At 39.2% G+C, this 24011-nt stretch overlaps 1 protein-coding gene across 2 annotated transcripts in view; it reads right to left on the bottom strand.

The window, feature by feature from the left end:
* Positions 1–24011, bottom strand: part of xylt1 (xylosyltransferase I) — a 342709-nt gene that overhangs the window by 27704 nt on the left and 290994 nt on the right. For both annotated transcript variants that reach the window (XM_061880992.1, XM_061880993.1), the window contains exon 11: positions 3814–4147. In XM_061880992.1, the coding sequence (XP_061736976.1) occupies positions 3814–4147 (334 nt within the window). The remainder of the gene's footprint in view (positions 1–3813; positions 4148–24011) is intronic.

Below are 24011 nucleotides of genomic sequence, written 5' to 3'. Positions count from 1 at the left end.
ACATGTTGCAGGCATCAAATTCCAAATGAGCTAGTATTTTTTTTAAAAAATAACAGTTTTTCATTTCGAACATCAAGTATCTTGTCATTGAAGTCCATTCAATTGAACATAAGTTGAAAAGGATTTGCAAATCAATGCATTCTGATTTTATTTACAATTTACACAACGTGCCAACTTCACTGGTTTCGGTTTTGTAGTAATAATCTGTATTTCCAAAAGTATGCTCAGTTGGAAAAAGTATTACGTGAACAGTCATTTTTCATTTGCATGCAGTCTGCAGTGGTGTAGAAGCGCACAGTCACCTTTTAGATCAGACGTTGTTAGATCATGTGACCAGTTGTAATTATCATCATGTGTGGATGTTTGCATGCATTTTATAAAGGGACCATATTCTACAAGCTTTACATGGCAATGTATAAAAATAGCTTTTCCTGCATTTAAAAAAACTTTTTAGAGACTGGCAACAATTATTATATTAGGGTTAGGCTAGGGTTGTACGGTATACCAGTATTACTATAGTACAGCGATACTAATTAATCATTTTGGGTACGATACCATCTCTGAAACGTACCGGTCCCGCACCCCACCGCGCCCGCGTCAAAAAAGTTGTGACATAGCTGGTTTACCAGCAGAGGAGCATGTTCGGCAGTGCACAATCACAGAGTACTTACAAGCAGACACAGTGTGTGGACAGAAAAGGGAGAACGGACACATTTTGGCTTGAAAACACTGAAACGCCCTCAGGAAGAGGTGCTTTAAGACATGGCTAGCGAGCTGGTGGCTATCGTCCATCCGCCATCGGCAGTGTTTTAGTTACTTCTAGATCACTAATCCTCGCCTCCATGGGGACAAATAAAGTAAGTTACTTACAAGTATCATCCCTGTAGGAAGAGGAATAATTAACAATGATTCACTACACACCGTAGCTCACCGGCATCAAAAAATGTAAACAAACTCCATGGAAGGATCTACACCTAACATCCACTGTAATGATATCAAGTACAGGCACGTATCTAGTCGATACTACTATGATTACTTCAATATGTTTTGGCATCACAACATCTTCTCTCGTTATGTTAAAATGTATATTATGTTTATAAACTCGGGAAATATGTCCCTGGACACATGAAGACTTTGAATATGACCAATGAATGATCCTGTAACTACCGCATTTTTTGGAGTATAAGTCGCTCCGGAGTATAAGGCGCAGCTGCCGAAAATGCATAATAAAGAAGGGAAAAAACATATAAGTCGCACTGGAGTATAAGTCGCATTTTTGGGGGAAATTTATTTGATCAAACCCAACACCAAGAATAGACATTTGAAAGGCAATTTTAAATAAAGAATAGTGAACAATAGGCTGAATAAGTGTACGTTATATGAGGCATAAATAACCAACTGGGAAGGTGCCTGGTATGTTAACGTAACATATTATGGTAAGAGTCATTCAAATAACTATAACATATAGAACATGCTATACATTTACCAAACAATCTGTCACTCCTAATCGCTAAATCCCATGAAATCTTATATGTCTAGTCTCTTACGTGAATGAGCTAAATAATATTATTTGATATTTTACGGTAATGCGTTAATAATTTCACACATACCGGTAAGTCGCTCCTGATGTAAGTCGCACCCCTGGCCAAACTATGAAAAAAAACACAACTTTATAGTCCGAAAAATATGGTACTTGGTATCAGATTGATACCCAAATTTGTGGTATCAACCAAAACTAATATAAAGTACTAAACAACAGAAGAATAAGTGATTATTACATTTTACCAGAAGTGTAGATAGAACATGTTAAAAGAAAGAGTAAGCAGACATTAACAGTAAATAAACAAGTAGATTAATAATTCATTTTCTACCACTTGTCCTCAATAATAGTGACACAATAATAGAATGGAAAATTACACAATATGTTACTGCATATGTTAGCAGACTAAATTCAGAGCTTTTGTTTGTTTACTTACTACTAAAAGACAAGGTGTCTTGTATGTTCACTATTTTATTTAAGGACTTAATTGCAATAAGAAACATATGTTTAATATACCGTAAGATTTTTTGTTAAAATAAAGCCAATAATGCAATTTTTTTGTGTTCCCCTTTATTTAGAAAAAGCATTGAAAAGTACCGAAATGATTTTAGCACCGGTACCGGCACACTTGCCAACCCTCTCGGAATTTCCGGGAGACTCACAAAATTCAGCGCCTCTCCCGAAAACCTCCCGGAAGAAATTTTCTCCCGGAAATCTCCCGAAATTCGCGCCCCTTGCAGCTCCATGCGGACATGAGTGGGGATAGACAGCCTGTTTTCACGTCTGCTTTCCTGTTATATAAACAGCTTGCCTGCCCAACCACGTTACAACATCTACGGATTTTAATAAAAAACTGCACACACAAGGAGACGAAGCAGAAGAACGAGGAAGTTACCGCCGTCTGTAATAGAGTGATTCTATGTTGTCTGTTGCCATCTCCTGGCGAATGTTGGCTATAGCGTTATGGGGTTGCTTTTTGATTGGCCAACGATTTACGTGTTGTTGTGCACCTGACGGTAAGTGACTCTCGCCAGTACGGCAGGCAAATGGCAGAACAAGGGTTATCAATCAATCAATCAATCAATCAATGTTTATTTATACAGCCCTAAATCACAAATGTCTCAAAGGACTGTATAAACCACTACGACTACGAAATCCTCGGAAGAACTCACAAAAGGGCAAGGAAAACTCACACCCAGTGGACAAGGACAATTCACACTCAGTGGGACGCCAGTGACAATGATGACTATGAGAACCTTGGAGAGGACCCCCCCCCCCCCGCTAGCAATGGATGTCGAACGGGTCTAACATGATACTGTGAAAGTTCAATCCATAGTGGCTCCAAAGCGGATCCAAGACAGCAGCGAGAGTCCCGTCCACAGGAAACTATCCCAAGCGGAGTCGGATCAGCATCGTAGAGATGTCCCCAACCGATACACAGGCGAGCGGTCAAATACTGAAATACTCAAATAGTGAAAGGTAAGTGTTGTTGTTTTTTAATAACCAGCAAGCACAGTACAGTTAGTAGAACAACTGTGTTTTTATTACTGTGTATTTGATAGGTGCCGTCTGAAATTCAACTATTTCTTTTATATATATATATAATAAAATAAATATATATATAGCTATAAATTAATTGAAAGTTAAGTATTTCATATATATATATATATATATATATATATATATATATATATATATATATATATATATTTATACATATATGAACTATATATGAAATACTCGAGTGGGTAAATGATAAATAAATAAATGGGTTGTACTTGTATAGCGCTTTTCTACCTTCAAGGTACTCAAAGCGCTTTGACACTACTTCCACATTTACCCATTCACACACACATTCACACACTGATGGAGGGAGCTGCCATGCAAGGCGCTAACCAGCACCCATCAGGAGCAAGGGTGAAGTGTCTTGCTCAGGACACAACGGACGTGACGAGGTTGGTTCTAGGTGGGATTTGAACCAGTGACCCTCGGGTTGCGCACGGCCACTCTTCCACTGCGCCACGCCGTCCCTTACGACGTATAGGGTGAATTATACTCGTCACCTCTTAACCACACCCCCACCCCCCACCTCCCGAAATCAGAGATCTCAAGGTTGGCAAGTATGGGTACCGGTACCAAAATATTGCTATTGTTAGAACACTTTTTTAGGCTTAATGCTTTCTAGCCAATCAATATAGTTTGGGTTCTTGGTCCGAATCGTAGGATTTACAAGCTGAACCGGACAATACCACTTGGCGGAGCTGTACACTCACCTTGTCGTATAGGCTGGTGCTTATTATAAGCCAGAGGAGCGATAAGGAAGCGCATCTCAGCCACAGGGCTCCAGTGGTGCAGGATGCGGACACTCCAAACTCCAGGGCGCAGAGGCTGGTTGAGTGGCGGCCTGTAGTGGGTGAACTCCGCGCTGGCGTCGATGAGAATGTCATAGGTGGCCGCGATGACGTTGGTCGGGTCGATCCACACGACCGTGACGGTAACGTTGGGTCCTTTTGTCCATTTCTGCATGCCCACCGTCTCATCCATGGGGCCCATCAGACCGCCAAAGTTTCTGAACAGCCGCTCTTTGGCATCCCAGTCTGTGCCGACCTAAGATAGAAAATAATTGAAAAGAGGAGAACCGACTGTAAGAGGAAGCATGAATTCCCACAAGTGAACAGAAGGCTGCAACAGACTGCATCACCATTTCACCGTACTGTTAAGATAAGCAATACACACACCAAATTATCACGGGAAATAATCTTCAGCAGGCATTTTTCATCAAACAGCCCAAGCCTGCACACAGCACTTATACAGAAGTTGTATGCAGACGCTGATAAGTCCAATTTTGTATGCCTTGTATTGGAGTTTGTTTGTCCACACTTAATGGTAGGGATGCACATCAATTAACAAAAATAATAATTAAAAAATACAATATGGCAATACTGGAGTGATGGTTTTCCAGTTTATTTATTTGGTAACACTTTAGTAACGGGAACATATTCACTAGGGCTGTGGATCTTTGGGTGTCCCAAGATTTGATTCAATATCGATTCTTGGGGTCACGATTGGATAATATATCGATTTTTTTGATTAGATTCGATTCTCGATTCAAAAACGATATTTTTCCGATTCAAAACGATTCTGTATTCATTCAATGCATAGGATTTCAGCAGGATCTACCCCAGTCTGCTGACATTCAAGCAGAGTAGTAGATTTAAAAAAAGAAAAGCTTTAATAATTGTAAAGGACAATGTTTTATCAACTGATTGCAATAATGTAAATTTGTTTTAACTATTAAACGAAACAAAAATATGACCTATTTTATCTTTGTGAAACTATTGGACACAGTGTGTTGTCAAGCTTATGAGATGCGATGCAAGTGTAAGCCACTGTGACACTATTCTTTTTTTTTTATAAATGTCTAATGATAATGTCAATGAGGGATTTTTAATCACTGCCATGCTGAAATTATAACTAATATTGATACTGTTGTTGATAATATTCATTTTTGTTTCACTACTTTTGGTTTGTTTTGTGTCGTGTTTGTGTCTCCTCTCAATTACTCTGTTTATTGCAGTTCTGAGTGTTGCTGGGTCAGGTTTGGTTTTGGAATTGGATTGCATTGTTATGGTATTGCTGTGTAGTGGTTTGTTGGATTGATTTAAAAAAAATAAATAAAAACAATGTTTAAAAATAAAAATAAAAAAAATCGAATTTTTAAAAATGAGAATCGATTCTGAATCGCACAACGTATTCGAATCGATTTTTCCCCACACCCCTAATATTCACCATTAATTAGTTGCTTACCAACATGCAATTAGTAACATATTGGCTCTAAATTAGTCATTATTAAGTACTTATCATTATCAACAGTCATTTTGGTGATTTAACCCCTAATTCCAACTTTGATACTGAGTACTAAGCAGGGAGGTAATGAGTCCCATTTTTATAGTCTTTGGCCGGGGTTTGAACTCACGACCCCGATCTCAGGGCGGACACTCTAACCACAAGGCCACTGAGAAGGTAACTTCACATTGAATATAAAAAATAATTGGAATGTCAATATGATACCAATCGTATTGTCAGCTCCACCAAGACTCAGAACTGTTTCCAAGATGAAGAAAAACATAATTCAAAGACGTTCATTAGGTCTTGAAAAAATTATGCGATTTTGTTATTCTTCAAGCCAGACCTGTGTTTCTTTTCGTACTTGATGGTTTTGGGCAACTTTGGCCTGCCTCAGCTGATTTAAAACGTTTTTGGCGCTGTTTCCCTGCTTGTAGTGTAGCAGGCTGAAAAATTCCCCACGAGGATTTAATTTTAGCTACAGAATTAGGGCGTAAGGCAATAGAAGATCAGAGCTACGAAATGAAGTCGCAGGTATCTTAAAAACGGCAAGACTACCACCCGGTAATATGACAAAGCAGGAAGCTAAAGCAGCCCACGGATTAGCCAAAGAAAATGTAAGTACATTTAGTAGATCAGCCTCTATATGTATTTTAAAAAGTTACCTCAATAAAAAGACATCTGAAAGAAGAAAATAGTTATCGTATTTTTCGGACTATAAGTCGCAGTTTTTTTCATAGTTTGGCCAGGGGTGCGACTTATACACAGGAGCGACTTATGTGTGAAATTATTAACACATTACCGTAAAATATCAAATAATACCGTATTTTCCGGAGTATAAGTCGCACCTGTCGAAAATGCATAATAAAGAAGGGAAAAAACATATATAAGTCGCACTGGAGTATAAGTCACATTTTTGGAGTAAATATATTTGATAAAATCCAACACCAAGAATAGACATTTGAAAGGCAATTTAAAATACATAAAGAATAGTGAACAACAGGCTGAATAAGTGTATGTTATAAGACGCATAAATAACCAACTGAGAAGGTGCCTGCTATGTTAACATAACATATTATGGTAAGAGTCATTCAAATAACTATAACATATAGAACATGCTGTATGTTTACCAAACAATCCGTCACTCCTAATCGATAAATCCCATGAAATCTTATACGTCTAGTCTCTTACGTGAATGAGCTAAATAATATTATTTGATATTTTACGGTAATGTGTTAATAATTTCACACATAAGTCGCTCCCGAGTATAAGTCGCACCCCCGGCCAAACTATGAAAAAAACTGCGACTTATAGTCCGAAAAATACGGTATTATTTAGCTCATTCACGTAAGAGACTAGACGTATAAGATATCGTGGGATTAAGCGATTAGGAGTGACAGATTTTTTGGTAAACGTATATCATGTTCTATGTTATAGTTATTTGAATGACTCTTACCATAATAAGTTACGTTAAGATACCAGGCACCAAGGGAGTAGGTTTGATTTTGAGATTGGTGGGGACACAAAAGTGCTCCAAGGCAGCACTCTGAAAGTTTACTTTTTTTTTTTTTTTTTTACATTAGCAATCATAATTTCACGTCATGCAGATGTTATAGGGTAAAGTAACTAAAATGAAAACAAAGGAGACAACTTGGAATAGTTCTCATCTTTACTCTTTAGTGTAGGGCTGTAGTGCAACTGTGCATCATACTGTCAATCAACAACATCAGAAATACATCCATGCAATACAACATTGTAAATAAACATAAATGAACTGTAATAATCTTTTCCCCAATTTGTGTTTGAATCACACACAATTTTTCACGTCATCTACTTCTTTCTATTGCTGCTTTTGTACTGTAAATATGTTACATGAAACTAAAAAAAATTCAAAAAATAAAACGGAAAGGTGAAATCCGGCGATCTGATTGGCTGTTAACCGTGGTTTAAATATTGAGCACAGCTACTATTCTAAAGCCTTATCACAGCGTAGGCTATCACTCCCGCCTCAGGCACGCATGACTGGTATGAATGGAAGTTGTTGTCATGTATCCATGACAACGGACTGTTGCAGTCCGTAGAAAGAGACAGCTGATGTTTTTAAGCTGTTAAAAAACGGACTAAAGTCGTTGAATTCACATGTTTAAGGTTAACTTTCACCTCCGGGGAGGGTTAACAATGGTAGAGGGGACTGAGCATTGACTTTCACCTGGAAAAAAAGCGGAGGAAAAGACGAGATGCAGTGCTAATTTGGAGCTAATATCTGGATAGGTGGGACTGATTTTTTCCACAGTGAGGAGTGACAGCGGGGACAGCCAATCACACGTAAGTTAGCATGAAAGCGGCAACCAATCAGGGAGCGATATTTAGGTTAGAGGCGGGACTTCTAGCAGAGACTGACATTTAACCCTTTCTGTGCCATAATCATTGACTAAACATTACGGGCAGCGCTTGTATTGATAGTGACTACACAGTAGCGGCTGGATATTGGTAGGGACGTGTCCCTAGCGTCCCTACCCAATTCTACGCCCTTGACAGGCACCTTCTCAGTTGGTTATTTATGCGTCATATAACGTACACGTATTCAGCCTGTTGTTCACTATTCTTTATTTATTTTAAATTGCCTTTCAAATGTCTATTCTTAGTGTTGGGTTTTATTAAATAAATTTCCCCCAAAAATGTGACTTATACTCCAGTGGGACTTATATATATGTTTTTTTTCCTTCTTTATTATGCATTTTCGGCAGGTGCGGCTTATACTCGGAAAAATACGGTAAATGTATGCTTTTGCAAATCAATGAAAAGACATCTAAAGTAAAAAAGTTAAATGTACGGTAATCACTTCATAATATGATTTTATTTAACAACATTTTTGTGGGGAGGGGTTTAGTCCTAAAAACATACTTTACTTACAAAGTCAAGGATGTGCACCTCTCGACTTATTTATACATTCTTATCATTTATCAAAAATGAATAAAATAAACAATACATCAATGACCCATACATACAATATTACATTACTTCAAATACAACTCTATTTTTTTGACATATAGGCTCTAGTGTTGTCCTAAAACCAATATTTTGGTACTGGTACTAAAATTATTTTGATACGTTTCAGTACTTTGATACTTTTCTACATAAAGGGGACCAGAATAATTGCATTATTGGCTTTATTTTAACAAAAAAATATCACTTCTTATTGAAAGTTTGTCCTGAAATGAAATAGTGAACATACAAGACAACTTGTCTTTTAGTAGTAAGTAAGCGGACATAGGGCTCCTAATTTAGCTGCTTATGTATGCAGTAACATATTGTGTCATTTTCAACTCTATTATTTTGTCAAAATTATTAAGAACAAGTGGTAGAAAATGGATTATTAATCTACTTGTTCATTTACTGTTAACAGCTGCTTACTTTCTCTTTTAACATGTTCTATCTACACTTCTGTTAAAATTTAATAATCACTTCTTCTGTTGTTTGGATACTTTTACATTAGTTTTGGATGATACAAATTTGGGTATCAATCCGATACCAAGTTATTACAGTATCATACATTGGTCATATTCAAAGTCCTCATGTGTCCAGGGGCATATTTACTGAGTTTATAAACATAATCCATCCATCCATTTTCTACCGCTTATTCCCTTTCGGGGTCGCGGGGGGCGCAAAAACAAAACAAAGATGTCGTGATGCCAAAAAAATAGATGTAATCGTAGTAGTATTGACTAGACACGCTCCTTTACTTGGTATCATTACAGTGGATGCTAGGTGTAGATCCACCAATGGCGTTTGTTGACATTTTGATGCCGGTGCGCTACGGAGTGTAGTGAAGCATGTTTAGCTATTCCTTGTCCTGCAGAGATGATACTTGTAAAAAACTTACTTTATTTGTCGCCATGGAGGCAAGGATTATTGATTTTTCAGAGGCGGTATAGTACCGAAAATGATTCATTAGTATCGCAGTACTATACTAATACCGGAATACCGTACAACCCTATTAGGCTCTAAAAATACAACCACAACTACAGAAATGCTACAAATCCTGAAATTAGTGTTGCTATGTTTAAGTGCATATGTTTTTTTTCATCCGAGTTTGATTCCTGTGTCTGAAAAACTTTGTTGGAGCTCTAAGCATGAAGCATATGCGTAGAAATACGTAGCCTTTTGGCGTTACGTATTTCTATAAACATTGTTTGCCGTGAAAGTTACGTACATACATTTCACTCCTGTTGATGAAACTATTTTGTGTGCAGCAACCTTCACAAATGAGGCCCATGTTACATAGAGATAGGCTGATGGATAGGGACCTAGCGCACACACAGCGAGGAGAGTGTCGGTAGAAATGCGAGAAGGATGGCGCCTTTAAAGAGTGCTCATCCTTACAATAGTAGCTGATTAACACAGCCTCACCCAGCTGGACGATCAATGTCTGACTGGAACTGCCCGTGTATAACAGCCTTTGAGAGTTAAGAATACGGTGTACGTTATAAATATAGGCTGAACCACGTGTCTTCCGTACAAGTCAGCTCAATTTCATCTCAATTATTAGACTGACCTCTGCCATTGCTTGCCCCCTGGACCTTGATTCTCCTCTCTTTAAATTGCTAATCAGCTCTTGTCCGGCACCTCTGTAGCTCATTAGTCTGTCCAACGCTCACTCACTGGCGCTCTGCATCCTTGATTGATTGGCAGAAACACCATGGGAGAAATGAAGCCCACACTGCCTGATGACTATTACTGTGATCTGCTGGGAAACAGTCCGCCGACTTGGGGTACATTCATTTCAGAATGATGTTGCTGAATGAAGATTCTTGCAGCTTTGGATACTGTCAATCATAATATTTTATTAGAGCGTACCAAAAGCACGTATTGGTATGTCAGACTTTGCCTTGTCTTGGTTTAACTCCTATCTTACTGACAGAATGCAGTGCGTCTCCCATAACAATGTGACCTCGGAGTATGTTAAGGTAACGTGTGGAGTTCCCCAGGGTTCGGTTCTTGGCCCTGCATTCTTCAGCATCTACATGCTGCTGCTGCTAGGTGACATCATACGATGGTACGGCGGTGTTTACGCAGCTTGCTGCGTGGTTTGTTCCCCCGGGATGCAAACGGGCGACTCCGGACAGGGCTTGCAGGTAGGAGCATGATTTATTCTTGAAAGCTCGAAGATGTACAAAAAACAGAAAACAAATCGGAGGAAAAATGTGCCGATCGCACTTAAAGCTAGGGCTGAAACTTAGCAAGGACTAGAGCAGCGGTCGGGAACCGTTTTGGCGAAGAGAGCCATACAAGCCAAATATTTTTAAAGTATTTTCGTGAGAGCCATATAATGCTTGTTTTAAGACTGAATACAACTAAATGAGTGCATTTTTAAGTAAGACCATACATTTTTAGAGTATAATACGTCTCTTATTCTTTTTAATAACATTGTTGTTCTGAAGCTAACCAACAATAAATAAAATACTTCTTACCAATAATGCGACTTCTTGAACAGGTGCGGTAGAAACCGGATGGATGGATGAAAATGCATGAGAATGTTTTATATTTTGAACGTTATTTTTGACACTGTGATTACCAGCGGAATTATTCATTAGTTATCGTGTTAAGCAATGTCAGCTAAGATTTATCTGAGAGCCAGGTGCAGTCATCAAAAGAGCCACATCTGGCTCTAGAGCCATAGGTTCCCTACCCCTGGACTAAAGACAGGAATACTCGCGTAGCAGTTGTGTGTAGCAAACAAAGAAGCCAGACCGACTGACTGGCAAAGGCAGGCTTAAATAATGTCTCTGATTAGGAAAAGGTGAGCGTCCTGAACACTACAGGCAGGTGAAAATAATATGTAGCCATGGTAACAAATTCAGAGGTGCACAAACAGGAACTAAAGGAAACCAATCATCTTCAAGCCGCTTTCTGACCATTTTGTGGGCGGTCTTATTTATGTGGTTCACCTTCGGCAGCGTCTTCTCCCCGTCTACTTTGTTGTAGTGGTGTAGCGGTGTAGCGTGCAAGGACGGGAATGGAAGAAGTGCCAAAAGATGGAACTAACTGTTTTGATGACATTCAGACTTTGCTTCAATCAATAACGGAGCAGGATCTCCTCATCCGAAAATGACAACGCTGGAAATGTGTCCCGTGAAAAACCCTCCGACCGGAACATGAAGTGAATTATATTTATATAGCGCTTTTTCTCTAGTGACTCAAAGCGCTTTACATAGTGAACCCCAATATCTAAGTTATATTTAAACCAGTGTGGGTGGCACTGGGAGCACGTGGGTAAAGTATCTTGCCCAAGGACACAACGGCAGTAACTAGGATGGCGTAAGCGGGGATCGAACCTGCAACCCTGAAGTTGCTGGCACAGCCACTCTACCGACCGAGCTATACCGCCCGATAATAATAACTAATGTTCCTTGGGTGAATAATGTACACTCACTACACTGGTGTGGTTAAGCGCTTTCATGGTGAGTTTATTGACAGATATAAGTAAGAACTTTACACTACTTTATATTAAAAATGGCAACTGCGGAGGATGAACGTCTCATAACCAGAAGATTAATAAAAATAATAAGCTTATGAACTACGGAATCGGCACGGACTACAAAGGCGGACGCGCACAATTTTTCAGGGATTTTTGCAGATCCCAAATACAGATTAGCAGGTACCAAAAGGTAAGAAAAGTTGCTTTTGCATAATATTGCTAAACAAAACGCCAGATAATATGTCTTACCATATACACACACCATTATAATACTCGTATGTTGAATCACATCAAGCGGTGTGACTTCATAGCTTACCAAAGTCGTACTGAAACATTTTGATAGATTTTTCAGCACTGGGTGTAATGTTCTATATTTTCAATGGGACATATAAAATGTCGGTGTTGTTTACTTGAGTCTTATCGCCATCGTAGTGCAGTCTACGCATATCTCTTATGTTTGACTGCCATCGACTGGTCACACTTATCATTACACATAATCCCAATAAAATTGCTTCAAGGTCGGTAAGGAAAACCATAATTAATTCATACATTAGGGTTATAAGGCGCACTGCACTGTCGATTTTTGAAGAAAAAAAGGATTTTAAGTGCGCCTTATAGTCTGGAAGATACGGTAATCAAATGTAAATTAATTAAATAATACATTTAGTGTAATGATTGTGCTTATGTGAAATAATCCTTCAACGGGCAATTACATTTACGCATTACCTCATTCCCCGGATTGATACGCATGTGCCAATGCAGGGGTTGCATGCATTCTAATAGGGAGAAAGCCTTGAGGGCTGCAGCTATTGATAATTTATTAATCGAGAAATTTATTGATTAATTTGTTAAATTAATCGAGTAATCCAATAAAAAAGCTCACTGCGACTTCTCGGGAAAAGGCGGGAGCTATTTGCGGGGCTTCAAGACAAGCCACTGTTGCTCTTCTGTTGCATGGCTGTTAAAGTGCTTGATTTGATATGCAACGGAGCCTGCTTTTAAAATATTAATATCACCAACTTTCAACCTTGTTTAATCATTTCAGCTAAAATCATGGTAGTGATTAAAATTTGATTATCTGTGTTTTATATCTCTAGTTGGTTACTTCAGCTCACTCACCTGTCAGTGAGGCTAACAAAACAAGCTTTCATCGAAAAAAGTTGACTTTGGGACAGACTCCTCTCACGGTCTTTGTGAGACTACGTGTGCAGGTAGAGACCACTCTTTCTTCAGAATGGAAATGGGTCAAACAGGGATTAGGTAGTGGCCCATTTCAGCTGGGGCCTGTAGCTTAAGATGACCTGCGCACACAACCTGTGCCTTGGTGCCTGTAACCCAATAAGCTTGGGCTTAGGACCTACACACATTTGCACACCAAGTCATAAGCTTATGACCTTGCTGCACTTATAGCTATACTTAGAAGAAGGCGCTTTTGCTCAACTAATTCTGATCTGGTAACCTCATTTTGAAGCACTTTCCCAAGCAGACAGTGAAACATCAGCAGATGACTGGATGCTGCCAACTGTCCAGCTGCGTGCACTCATGGACGGTATCTTCTTTCTAGTAAGAGTATGTAAGCACTCATGCTATCCAGAACCAGAGACCTTCTCACTTTATGTGTCTTTTTACGCATTGAAATCAGAAAGGACGCAGATTTTATCGCTTTCCGTTGGTGTTTTGTTTTGTTTGTATTTGCCCGGTCAAATTATCAATTATTAATTATTGATCGACTTCAAAGTAATTGTACTTTCAGGTACATTTTCTTAAATTTTGATAAGCCGAAAGTTTTATCGATCACAAAAACTGCATTTCCGGTATTAGGACTTCTGATTGATATTGTTTTGAAGCGGAGCTTCAATGAAAACTGGCTCCAGGAGCCACTTTTCAGCAAATGGTTCACTTATGAAGATTGAAAGATGTTTCGGACGCCATGTAAACGGGCTAAGAAAAATAACACCTTTACGACCGGGTGCACTGATTTTCAAAGATCCAGCCTCACCAGGCACCAAGAAACACCCTCCAATTTGGATCCCTACAATTCCGCTCTTTGGTCGTAGTGGCAAAGCCGTCGATATGTTAGAACTCTTTGTTTTCCACAAAGCCAAGCGGAAATCCACCATGCTATTAACACTCCTGAACATGCTAGCGCTCCCTCTCCTAACTTGCCCACTCACTTACACACGTCACTCACCCCACATACCGCCATTCTTAAAGGGGAACACACAGCTTATGGCTATCACCAAGTCAGAGATGAAAGTGCCGCTATATTATCCATCCATCCATTTTCTACCGCTTATTCCCTTTCGGGGTCGCGGGGGGCGCTGGCACCTATCTCAGCTACAATCGGGCGGAAGGCAGGGTACACCCTGGACAAGTCGCCACCTCATCGCAGGGCCAACACAGATAGACAGACAACATTCACACTCACATTCAAACACTAGGGCCAATTTTAGTGTTGCCAATCAACCTATCCCCCAGGTGCATGTCTTTGGAGCTTCACGGTGGGCCGCTATATTAAAAGACATTAAAACTAACTTGCCACACTCTAAGTTTCTTGGCATTATTTGCCATGAAAGTGTAAATGTGGCGGTTTGTAAACAATTGATGATCTACATACAGGTGAGAATAATCAATCCCATTTGTCATATGCACACGATTATCATAATTTCATGATAATCACCCACAACTTATCAAGTAAAAATATAGAAAAAAAACCCGGCAGCGGTAAAGTTTAGAACCATGAAAGAAAGGAGAAAGTGAAAATGTTTATAACTAAATAAGTTAACATATGCATACAATTTTTTTGGTTTTGTATTATTTTTTGGGGGTAAATGGAGTAACGTTTATGACAACCTTTTTCCAAAACACAATATAGAATTCGGCTGAGATAGGCTCCAGAACTCCTGTTACCCCGAACGGGACAAGCGGTAGAAAAAAGGATGGATGGATGGAATATGGATGTTACGTGGTTTGCGCAGCTTACTGCGGGATTCGTTCTCCCAAAATGCAGACGGACCATTCCGGACAAAGCGTGCAGGTAAGAACATGATTTAATTCTCAAAAATCTAAAGTAGTACAACAAAAAAAAACACAAGGCGAAGGCACTACGTGCTGATCCCACTTGGAGCTAAAGCAAATACTTAGCGCAGGAAACATAGAACTATGGACATGGAACACTGACGAAACTGTGGCATGAAATAACCAAGACTTACTAGTAGGTCGCGTGAGGCAAACAATGACGCCAGACTGAGCGTGCCGAGCAAGGTGAATAAATAGCTCTCTGATTAGTGGTTGACAGCAGCTGAGCGTGGGACCACTAACCAGAGGTAGGTGAACCCAGGAGTTTACACAACAGGAACTAAGGGAGTCCAAAACTAACAGAACATAACTAACAAGACTATGATCCGGACCACGGATCATGACAATAGAATGTGAGATATAACAGGATCCATCCATCCATTTTCTACCGCTTATTCCCTTTGGGGTCGCGGGGGTCACTGGTGCCTATCTAAGCTACAATCGGGCGGAAGGTGGTGTACACCCTGGACAAGTTGCCACCTCATCGCAGGGCCAACACAGATAGACAACATTCACACTCACATTCACACACTAGGGCCAATTTAGTGTTGCCAATCAACCTATCCCCAGGTGCATGTCTTTGGAAGTGGGAGGAAGCCAGAGTACCCGGAGCGAACCCACGCAGTCACAGGGAGAACATGCAAACTCCACATAGAAAGATTCCGAGCCCGGGATTGAACCCAGACTACTCAGGACCTTCGTATTGTAACCCTTCTGCCACAATTTTTTTCTCTGTGCTCATGCAAACTTTTCTATCTTGTCACCTCTATTCATTAAGGCTGTGGTTCTCAACCTTTTTTCAGTGAACATTTTTTTAATTCAAGTACCCCCTAATCAGAGCAAAGCATTTTTGGTTGAAAAAAAGAGATAAAGAAGTAAAATACAGCACTATGTCATCAGTTTCTGATTCATTAAATTGTATAACAGTGCTAAATATTGCTCATTTGTAGTGGTCTTTCTTGAACTCTTTGGAAAAAAAGATATAAAATAACTAAAAACTTGTTGAAAAATAAACAAGTGATTCAATTATAAATAAAGATTTCCACACATAGAAGTAATCATCAACTTAAAGTGCCCTCTTTGGGGATTGTAATAGAGATCCATCTGGATTCATTAACTTAATTCTAAAGATTTCCTCCCAAAAAATAATATTTATGGAACATGTCGACAAAAAATCTAGTTGTCAACACTGAATATTGCATTGTTGCATTTCTTTTCACAGTTCATGAACTTACATTCATATTTTGTTGAAGTATTATTCAATAAATATATTTTTAAAGGATTTTTGAATTGGTGCTATTTCTAGCATATTAAAAAAAAACCTCACGTGCCCCTTGGCATACCTTCAAGTACCCCCGGGGGTACGTGTACCCCCATTTGAGAACCACAGCATTAAGACAAGTCAATTTGATCAGGCAGCAGCGTGGACAGGTGCAGTCCGCATCTAGCCTTGCTCAAAACCTCAAGGCACAAGTGTCGCTTCGGGCTCCATTCACAGCCTTATTAGTTGTTCTCTTTTGTGGATGTAATCAAACACAGGAGTTTTCCGTGGCGTCAGAGGACTCCCCTGACGCACTACTGAAACGCACAGGACAGGATGGATGGATTGATGCTCGTTACCGATGATTCAATGTGGAGCGAGCGATAGATAAAGGTGGACAGGCTGAAAAGTAGAGACTGCACGACTCAGTGATAAAGGGTTTAGACAACTGCACATATCTGCACTGCAACACCATCTGGTGAATCACTATTTATCTGATAACATGACAAAAACATAAACAATTGGAATATAATACATCACATTTACCAGAAATGTTTTACATACTTAAAAATTCTACCGCCAATGTATTGTGTGCAGATGGCTACTAACTAGGGTTGTACGGTATACCGGTATTGGTATAGTACTGCGACACTAATGAATCATATTCAAAACTATACTGCCTCTAAAAAGTACCGGTCCCCCGCCCGCCCCCCACCGTCGTCGTCACGTTGAGTCATTGCTGGTTGTACGAGCAGAGGAGCATGTTCGGCAGCGCACAATTTCAGAGTACTTACAAGCAGACACAGCGTGTAGACAGAAAAGTGAGAACGGATGCATTTTTGGCCTAAAAACTAATGATAAAAGTGAAGTTATAACACTGAAACACCCTCAGGAAGAGGTGCTTTAAGACATGGATAGCGATCTAGGAATAGCTAAACATGTTTCACTACACACTGTAGCTCACTGGCTTCACAATGTAAACAAACGCCATTGGTTGATCTACACCTAACATCCACTGTAATGATACCAAGTACAGAAGCGTATTTCGTCGACACAGCTATGATCACATCAATATTTTTTAGCATCACTAAATGTTTTTTAGTTTTTTAAAAAAAATTTATATTATGTTTATAAACTCAGTAAATATGTCCCTGGACACATGAGGACTGAATATGACCAATGTATGATGCTGTAACTACCCAATTTTGTGGGATCATCCAAAACGAATGTAAACAGAATTATAAGTGGTTATTACATTTTAACAGAAGTGTAGACAGAACATGTTAAAAAAGAAAGTAAGCAGATATTAACAGTAAATGAACAAATAGATTAATAAAACATTTTCTACCACTTGTCCTTAATAATGTTAACAAAATAATAGAATGGAAAATAACATATGTTACTGCATATGTCAGCAGATGAAATTGGGAGCCTTTGTTTGCTTACTTACTACTAAGAGTTAAGTTGTCTTGTCTGTTCACTATTTTATTTAAGCACAAACATGCAATAAGTAACATATGTTTAATGTAGCGTAAGATATTTAGTTAAAATAAAGCTAATAATGCAAAATGTTGTGCTCCCCTTTTATTTAGAAAAGTATCGAGAAGGACCGAAAAGTATCGAAATACATGTTGGTACCGTTACCAAAATATTAGTATCGGGACAACACTAAAACACTTCAAGCTAGAATTAAAGAGAAACTGAACTCTGATTTGGCAAAATAAATCGAGCATTCACGCCGTCAGTGTGTGAATGGGCGAATGTGGGAATACTGTCAAAGCGCTTTGGGCCCCTTAAAAAGGGGTAGAAAAGTGCTATACAAGTACAACCCATTTACCATACATTGAAGAAGTGCAGCCAATAAATACACTTTAGAACAGTGGTTCTTAACCTTGTTGGAGGTATCGAACCCCACCAGTTTCATATGCACATTCACCGAACCCTTCATTAGTGAAAAAAAAAAAAAGTATATATATATATATATATATATATATATATATATATATATATATTTTATTTTTATTTTTTATTTATTATTATTTTTTTTTTCAAATTCAAGACAAAGTTATGTTTTTGGTAACACTTTAGTATAGGGAACATATTCTAAGTAAACAAAGACTTAATTGTGTCATTATCTGTGGCCTGGATTATGTTTTTGTACATTTTTTGTTAGTTTTTGGACTCTTTTAGTTCCTGTTTGCGCTCCCTTTTTTATTTGGTTACTATGCTGACGTTCAGACCGCGCACCCGTTTCTAATCCAGACCCTTATTTAAGCCTGTCTTGGCCAGTCAGTCGGCCTGGCGTCATTGCTTGTTTTCATGCGATACCACAGTTCGTGTTGTTCGATTCATGCCGTGTACCCGTAAGTCTTGTTTATTTCTTGCCACAGTTTCGTGTTTGTTCGAAGCCATAGTTTATGTTTGTTTGTTTCATGCCACAGTGTTGTGTTTGTTCCACGCCATAGTTTATGTTTGTTTACCTCATGCCTTGCCAAGATTTATCGAGTTAATAAATATGTTCCTATCTGCAAGCCTTGTCCGGAATAGTCCATTTGCATCCCGGGAGAACAAACCTCGCAGTAAGCTGCGACCCCTCCGTCATGACAGAATGATCATAAATCGGCATTAGATTAGATTAGATAGTACTTTATTCATTCCTTCAGGAGAGTGTAACCAAACATAACAAGGGAGCGCAAACAGGAACCAAAAGAGTCCAAAAACTAACTAAAAATAACAAACATGATCCAGACCACAGATCATGACCAATTTAGAGTTATTTGGACACTAGGGGAACATATTCTAAGTAATAAAGACTTAATTTAGAGGTAATTAGTTGGGGGCAGGGTTAGAGGGTTAGGGTTATAATAAGGCCTTAATAATGACCAGTTAAGATCCAAAATGTTACTAATTTGCATGTTAATAAGCAACTAATTAATGGTGAATATGTTCCCCATACTAAAGTGTTACCTTGTTTTTTGTACTGGTGCACAAAATGAACCGTGTATGAACATCACCTTGTTCAAACAACAAAACCAACAAATTACACACCTGCCAATCAGTCATCTGTTGCCGTATCCGTAATACGCCGATAGGGAGAAGTTTTTATTTACACGATGAGTCGGGTGTGTCTTGGCCTCCGCCGAACCCCTGAGGCCGACTCACCGAACCCCTAGGGATCGATTGAACCCAGGCTAAGAACCACTGCTTTAGATTGAAGGTAGTGAACTTTTGGGAATAAATCAATTTATTAGAACTGAAGTGGTAAATGTAGGTCAGTGCTCCTGATATTGTCTAGTCCAGCCGTGAAGGTTATAATGACCATGACGTCCCACCACTGCAAGGATACGAACACGAGGGGCTGGATATCATATTATCCATCCATCCATCCATTTTCTACCGCTTATTCCCTTTCGGGGTAGTCATCACTTAATTCAAATGCCAATGCATGAGCGCTTTTCGCATTTATTTTATTACTGGAGCGTACACATTGTGAATATTTTACAGTGTTGTTGTTGTTGTCTGTATACTTGCAGTATGTGAGTTACTTACCATGCTGTTGATACCATGCATACTTGATGATCAGTTTTTTTGTTAAGCATTGTTAGTTATTCTAGATTATTAAGCGCTCGGCGGCGTAAAATTACATCAAATTATACTACAAGGCTTTTTTTATTCTTATTTTGAGTCTCTGGAAAGGCGTTCCTGTCCCTCTCATGTAGTTACATGCAGTGTAAAACTAAATCCAAAACATGCTTCCTGTCAGAGTTAGTTTGTGACGAACCCCAAGATGCAGAGATGGAGGCAGGCATGGAGTGAGAAAACATCCATCCATTTCCTACCGCTTATTCATTTTTGGGGTCGCGGGGGGCGCTGGCGCCTATCTCAGCTACAATCGGGCGGAAGGCGGTGTACACCCTGGACAAGTCGCTACCTCATCACAGGGCCAACACAGATAGACGGACAACATTCACACTCACATTCACACACTAGGCCCAATTTAGTGTTGCCAATCAACCTGGGGAAAACCTGATTTAATAAAAATACTAAAACAAGAACACAACAAAAAGCGCGCACGAGGCAGATAACAAACAAAGAGAGCTAGCATGGGAACTAGAAAATAAACGGAGCTTAGCATGGAAGCTATCAAACGCAAAAAGGCCTAGCGTGGAAGCTAGCAGGTATCGATCAGGAAACAGAAGTCGTACATGTAATATGAAAACAAACTTGAAAGCAGGGAACAAAAGGCAGTAAGCTAAAAACCGCAATCAAATATATTTTACCGCAGCGCTGCATTGACAAGACATGATATGACACGACACGACATGTAGCAACGACAAGAGCGATAATACACAACAATAATCCAGCACTGACTGAAGGAGAAAACAGTTTCAAATAGCAGCCGGCTGATTGACACCAGGTGTGGCCAGGTGCCAATCAGCCGTAGCTGAGGGGAACCAGCGCTCAGGGAGAAAAAACAGGAAATAACCAAAATAATAGCGTTGACAGGAAACAAAGACACAGAGGAAATTCTAAAACCTAACCAAACTGATGTGTATAATGCAGACAATGCAAATTGCAACTAACTGACCAACTTTTCTTCTCCTTTACCTCTTTTGTTATGGACAAATTAGATTTGTAATACAGTAGGGCCTGATCAACTAAAGGTTTGCATGTACAAACATGTAGAAAATTAATAACACAAAGCAAAGCTTATCTACTAAGGTTGTGCGCAGAGGATTATGTGTCTTAAATGAGCAAAATAGAGAGCGCAATCGATTTATCGGGTCTGTCTTCATGAATATATGCTGATTATCAGAACACCCACAATACTGGGAAGGGGAATAGCAAATATAATCATTTAGCACTCGCAATGTGATTTATCTAGACTGAAACTGTTCTGTGGCCACTGTCTTACGTCTGCATTTACAAACCCCGTTTCCATATGAGTTGGGTAATTGTGTTTGATTTAAATATAAACGGAATAAAATGATTTGCAAATCCTTTTCAACCCATATTCAATTGAATGCACAATAAAGACAAGATATTTGAAGTTCAAACTCATAAACTTTATATTTTTTTTGTTGTTAATAATTTTTCAATAATTAACTTCGAATTTCATGGCTGCAACACTTGCCAAAGTAGTTGGGAAAGGGCATGTTCACCACTGTGTTACATCATCTTTTATTTTAACAACACTAAATAATTGTTTTGGAACTGAGGAAACTAATTGTTGAAGCTTTGAAAGTGGAATTCTTTCCCATTCTTGTTTTATTTAGAGCTTCAGTCGTTCAAAAGTCCGGGGTCTCCGCTGACGTATTTTATGCTTCAAAATGCCGCACACATTTTTGATGGGAGACAGGTCTGGACTGCAGGCGGGCCAGGAAAGTACTCGCACTCTTTTTTTACGAAGCCACGCTGTTGTAACATGTGCTGAATGTGGCTTGGCATTGTCTTGCCAAAATAAGCAGGGGCATCCATGAAAAGGACGGCGCCTAGATGGCAGCATATGTTGCTCCAAAACCTGTACGGACCTTTCAGCATTAATGATGCCTTCACAGATGTGTAAATTACCCATGCCTTGGGCAGTAATGCACCCCCATACCATAACAGATGCTGGCTTTTGAACTTTGCCTCGATAACAGTCTGGATGGTTCGCTTCCCCTTTGGTCCGGATGACACAACGTTGAATATTTCCAAATACAATTTGAAATGTGGACTCGTGAGGCCACAGGACACTTTTCCACTTTGCATCAGTCCATTTTAGATGATCTCGAGCCCAGAGAAGCCGGCGGTGTTTCTGGATGTTGTTGATAAATGGCTTTCACTTTGCATAGTAGAGCTTTAACTTGCACTTACAGATGTAGCGACAAACTGTGTTTAGTGACAGTGATTTTCTGAAGTATTTTTGAGCCCATGTGGTGATATCCTTTAGAGATTGATGTCGGTTTTTGATACAGTGCCGTCTGAGGGATCGAAGGTCACAGTCATTCAATGTTGGTTTCCGGCCATCCCACTTACGCGGAGTGATTTCTCCAGATTTTCTGAACCTTTTGATGATATTGTGGACAGTTGATGTTGAAATCCCTAAATTTCTTGCAATAGCTCGTTGAAAAACGTTCTTAAACTGTTTCACTATTTGCTCACGCAGTTGTGGACAAAGGGGTGTACCTCGCCCCATCCTTTCTTGTGAAAGACTGAGCATTTTTTGGGAAGTTGTTTTTATACCCAATCATGGCACCCACCTGTTACCAATTAGTCTGCACACCTGTGGGATGTTCCAAATAAGTGTTTGATGAGCATTCCTCAACTTTATCAGTATTTATTGCCACCTTGCCCAACTTCTTTGTAACGTGTTGCTGGCATCAAATTCTAAAGTTAATGATTATTTGCAAAAAAAAAAAGTTTATCAGTTTGAACATCAAATATATTGTCTTTGTAGCATATTCAACTGAATATGGGTTGAAAATTATTTGCAAATCATTGTATTCCGTTTATATTTACATCTAACACAATTTCCCAACTCATATGGAAACGGGGTTTGTAAGTCGGTTAAAATGTGCGTGCAAACTGGCACAGTTACGCACAAATGGATGTGAGAAATTAGCCAATCGCGTTGCAAAAACAGACGATGACAGAAAATCTTCTGTCCTACGTGTGCGGGTCAACATATTTGGACTGTCATCAATGAAAAATTATAGACCTATCATGTATTCAGGAATATCATTTAATAATTGTACATCTGCTGGATGACTCAAGGAGCTGATTGAAACAAATTAAATTGATTAGCTTTGTGTTACAGCTCAAGCTCCTGCTGCCGCACATTCAGCTGTGCGCTCCCACGGGCTCTCCTGGCGCGGGAATCAACACACCTGACGCTATATATATATATATATATATATATATATATATATATATATATATATATATATATATATATATATATATATTCCAATAACCACTACAACTCTTATATTTTTGTGATAGAATGATTGGAGCACATACTTTTTGGTCACAAACATCATTCATGAAGTTTGGTTCTTTTATGAATTTATTATGAGTCTACAGAACATGTGAGCGAATCTGCTGGGTCAAAAGTATACCACAAAACATTCCTCCAGAAGGTCTTATCTTCGTCCATGTAACGTCAGATGAAACAAAAATGTAGCTGTTTGGCCACAATACCCAGCAATATGTTTGGAGGACAAAATGTGAGGCCTTTAGCACCAGGAACACCAAACCTACCGTCGAGCATGGTTGTGGTAGTATTATGCTATTGGCCTGTTTTGCTGCCAATGGAACTGCTGCTTTACAGAGTAAATGGGACAATGAAAAAGGAGGATTACCTCCAAATTCTTCAGGACAACTGAATTCATCAGCCCGGAGATTGGGTCTTTGGCGCAGTTGGGTGTTCCTACAGGACTATGCCCCTAAACACACATCAAAAGTGGTAAATGAATGGCTAAATCAGGCTAGAATTAAGGTTTTAGAATGCCCTTCCCAAAGTCCTGACTTAAACGTGTGAACAATGCTAAAGAAAAAAGTCCATGTCAGAAAACCAACACATTTAGTTGAAGTGGACCAATTTTGTCAAGAAGAGTGGTCAAAAATTCAACCAGAAGCTTGTGGATGTCTTCCAAAACTGATTTATTGCAGTGAAATTTGCCAAGGGACATGTAAGCAAATATTAACATTGCTGTATGTATACTTTTGACCCAGCAGATTTGCTCACATTTTTAGTAGACCCATAATAAATTCATATAAGAACCAAACTTCATGAATGTTGTTTGTGACCAACAAGTATGTGCTCC

This window comes from Nerophis ophidion, linkage group LG20, assembly GCF_033978795.1.
Source record: "Nerophis ophidion isolate RoL-2023_Sa linkage group LG20, RoL_Noph_v1.0, whole genome shotgun sequence".
In the NCBI taxonomy this organism is placed as follows: Eukaryota; Metazoa; Chordata; class Actinopteri; order Syngnathiformes; family Syngnathidae; genus Nerophis; species Nerophis ophidion.
This window is presented reverse-complemented; position numbering and strand designations above follow the sequence as displayed.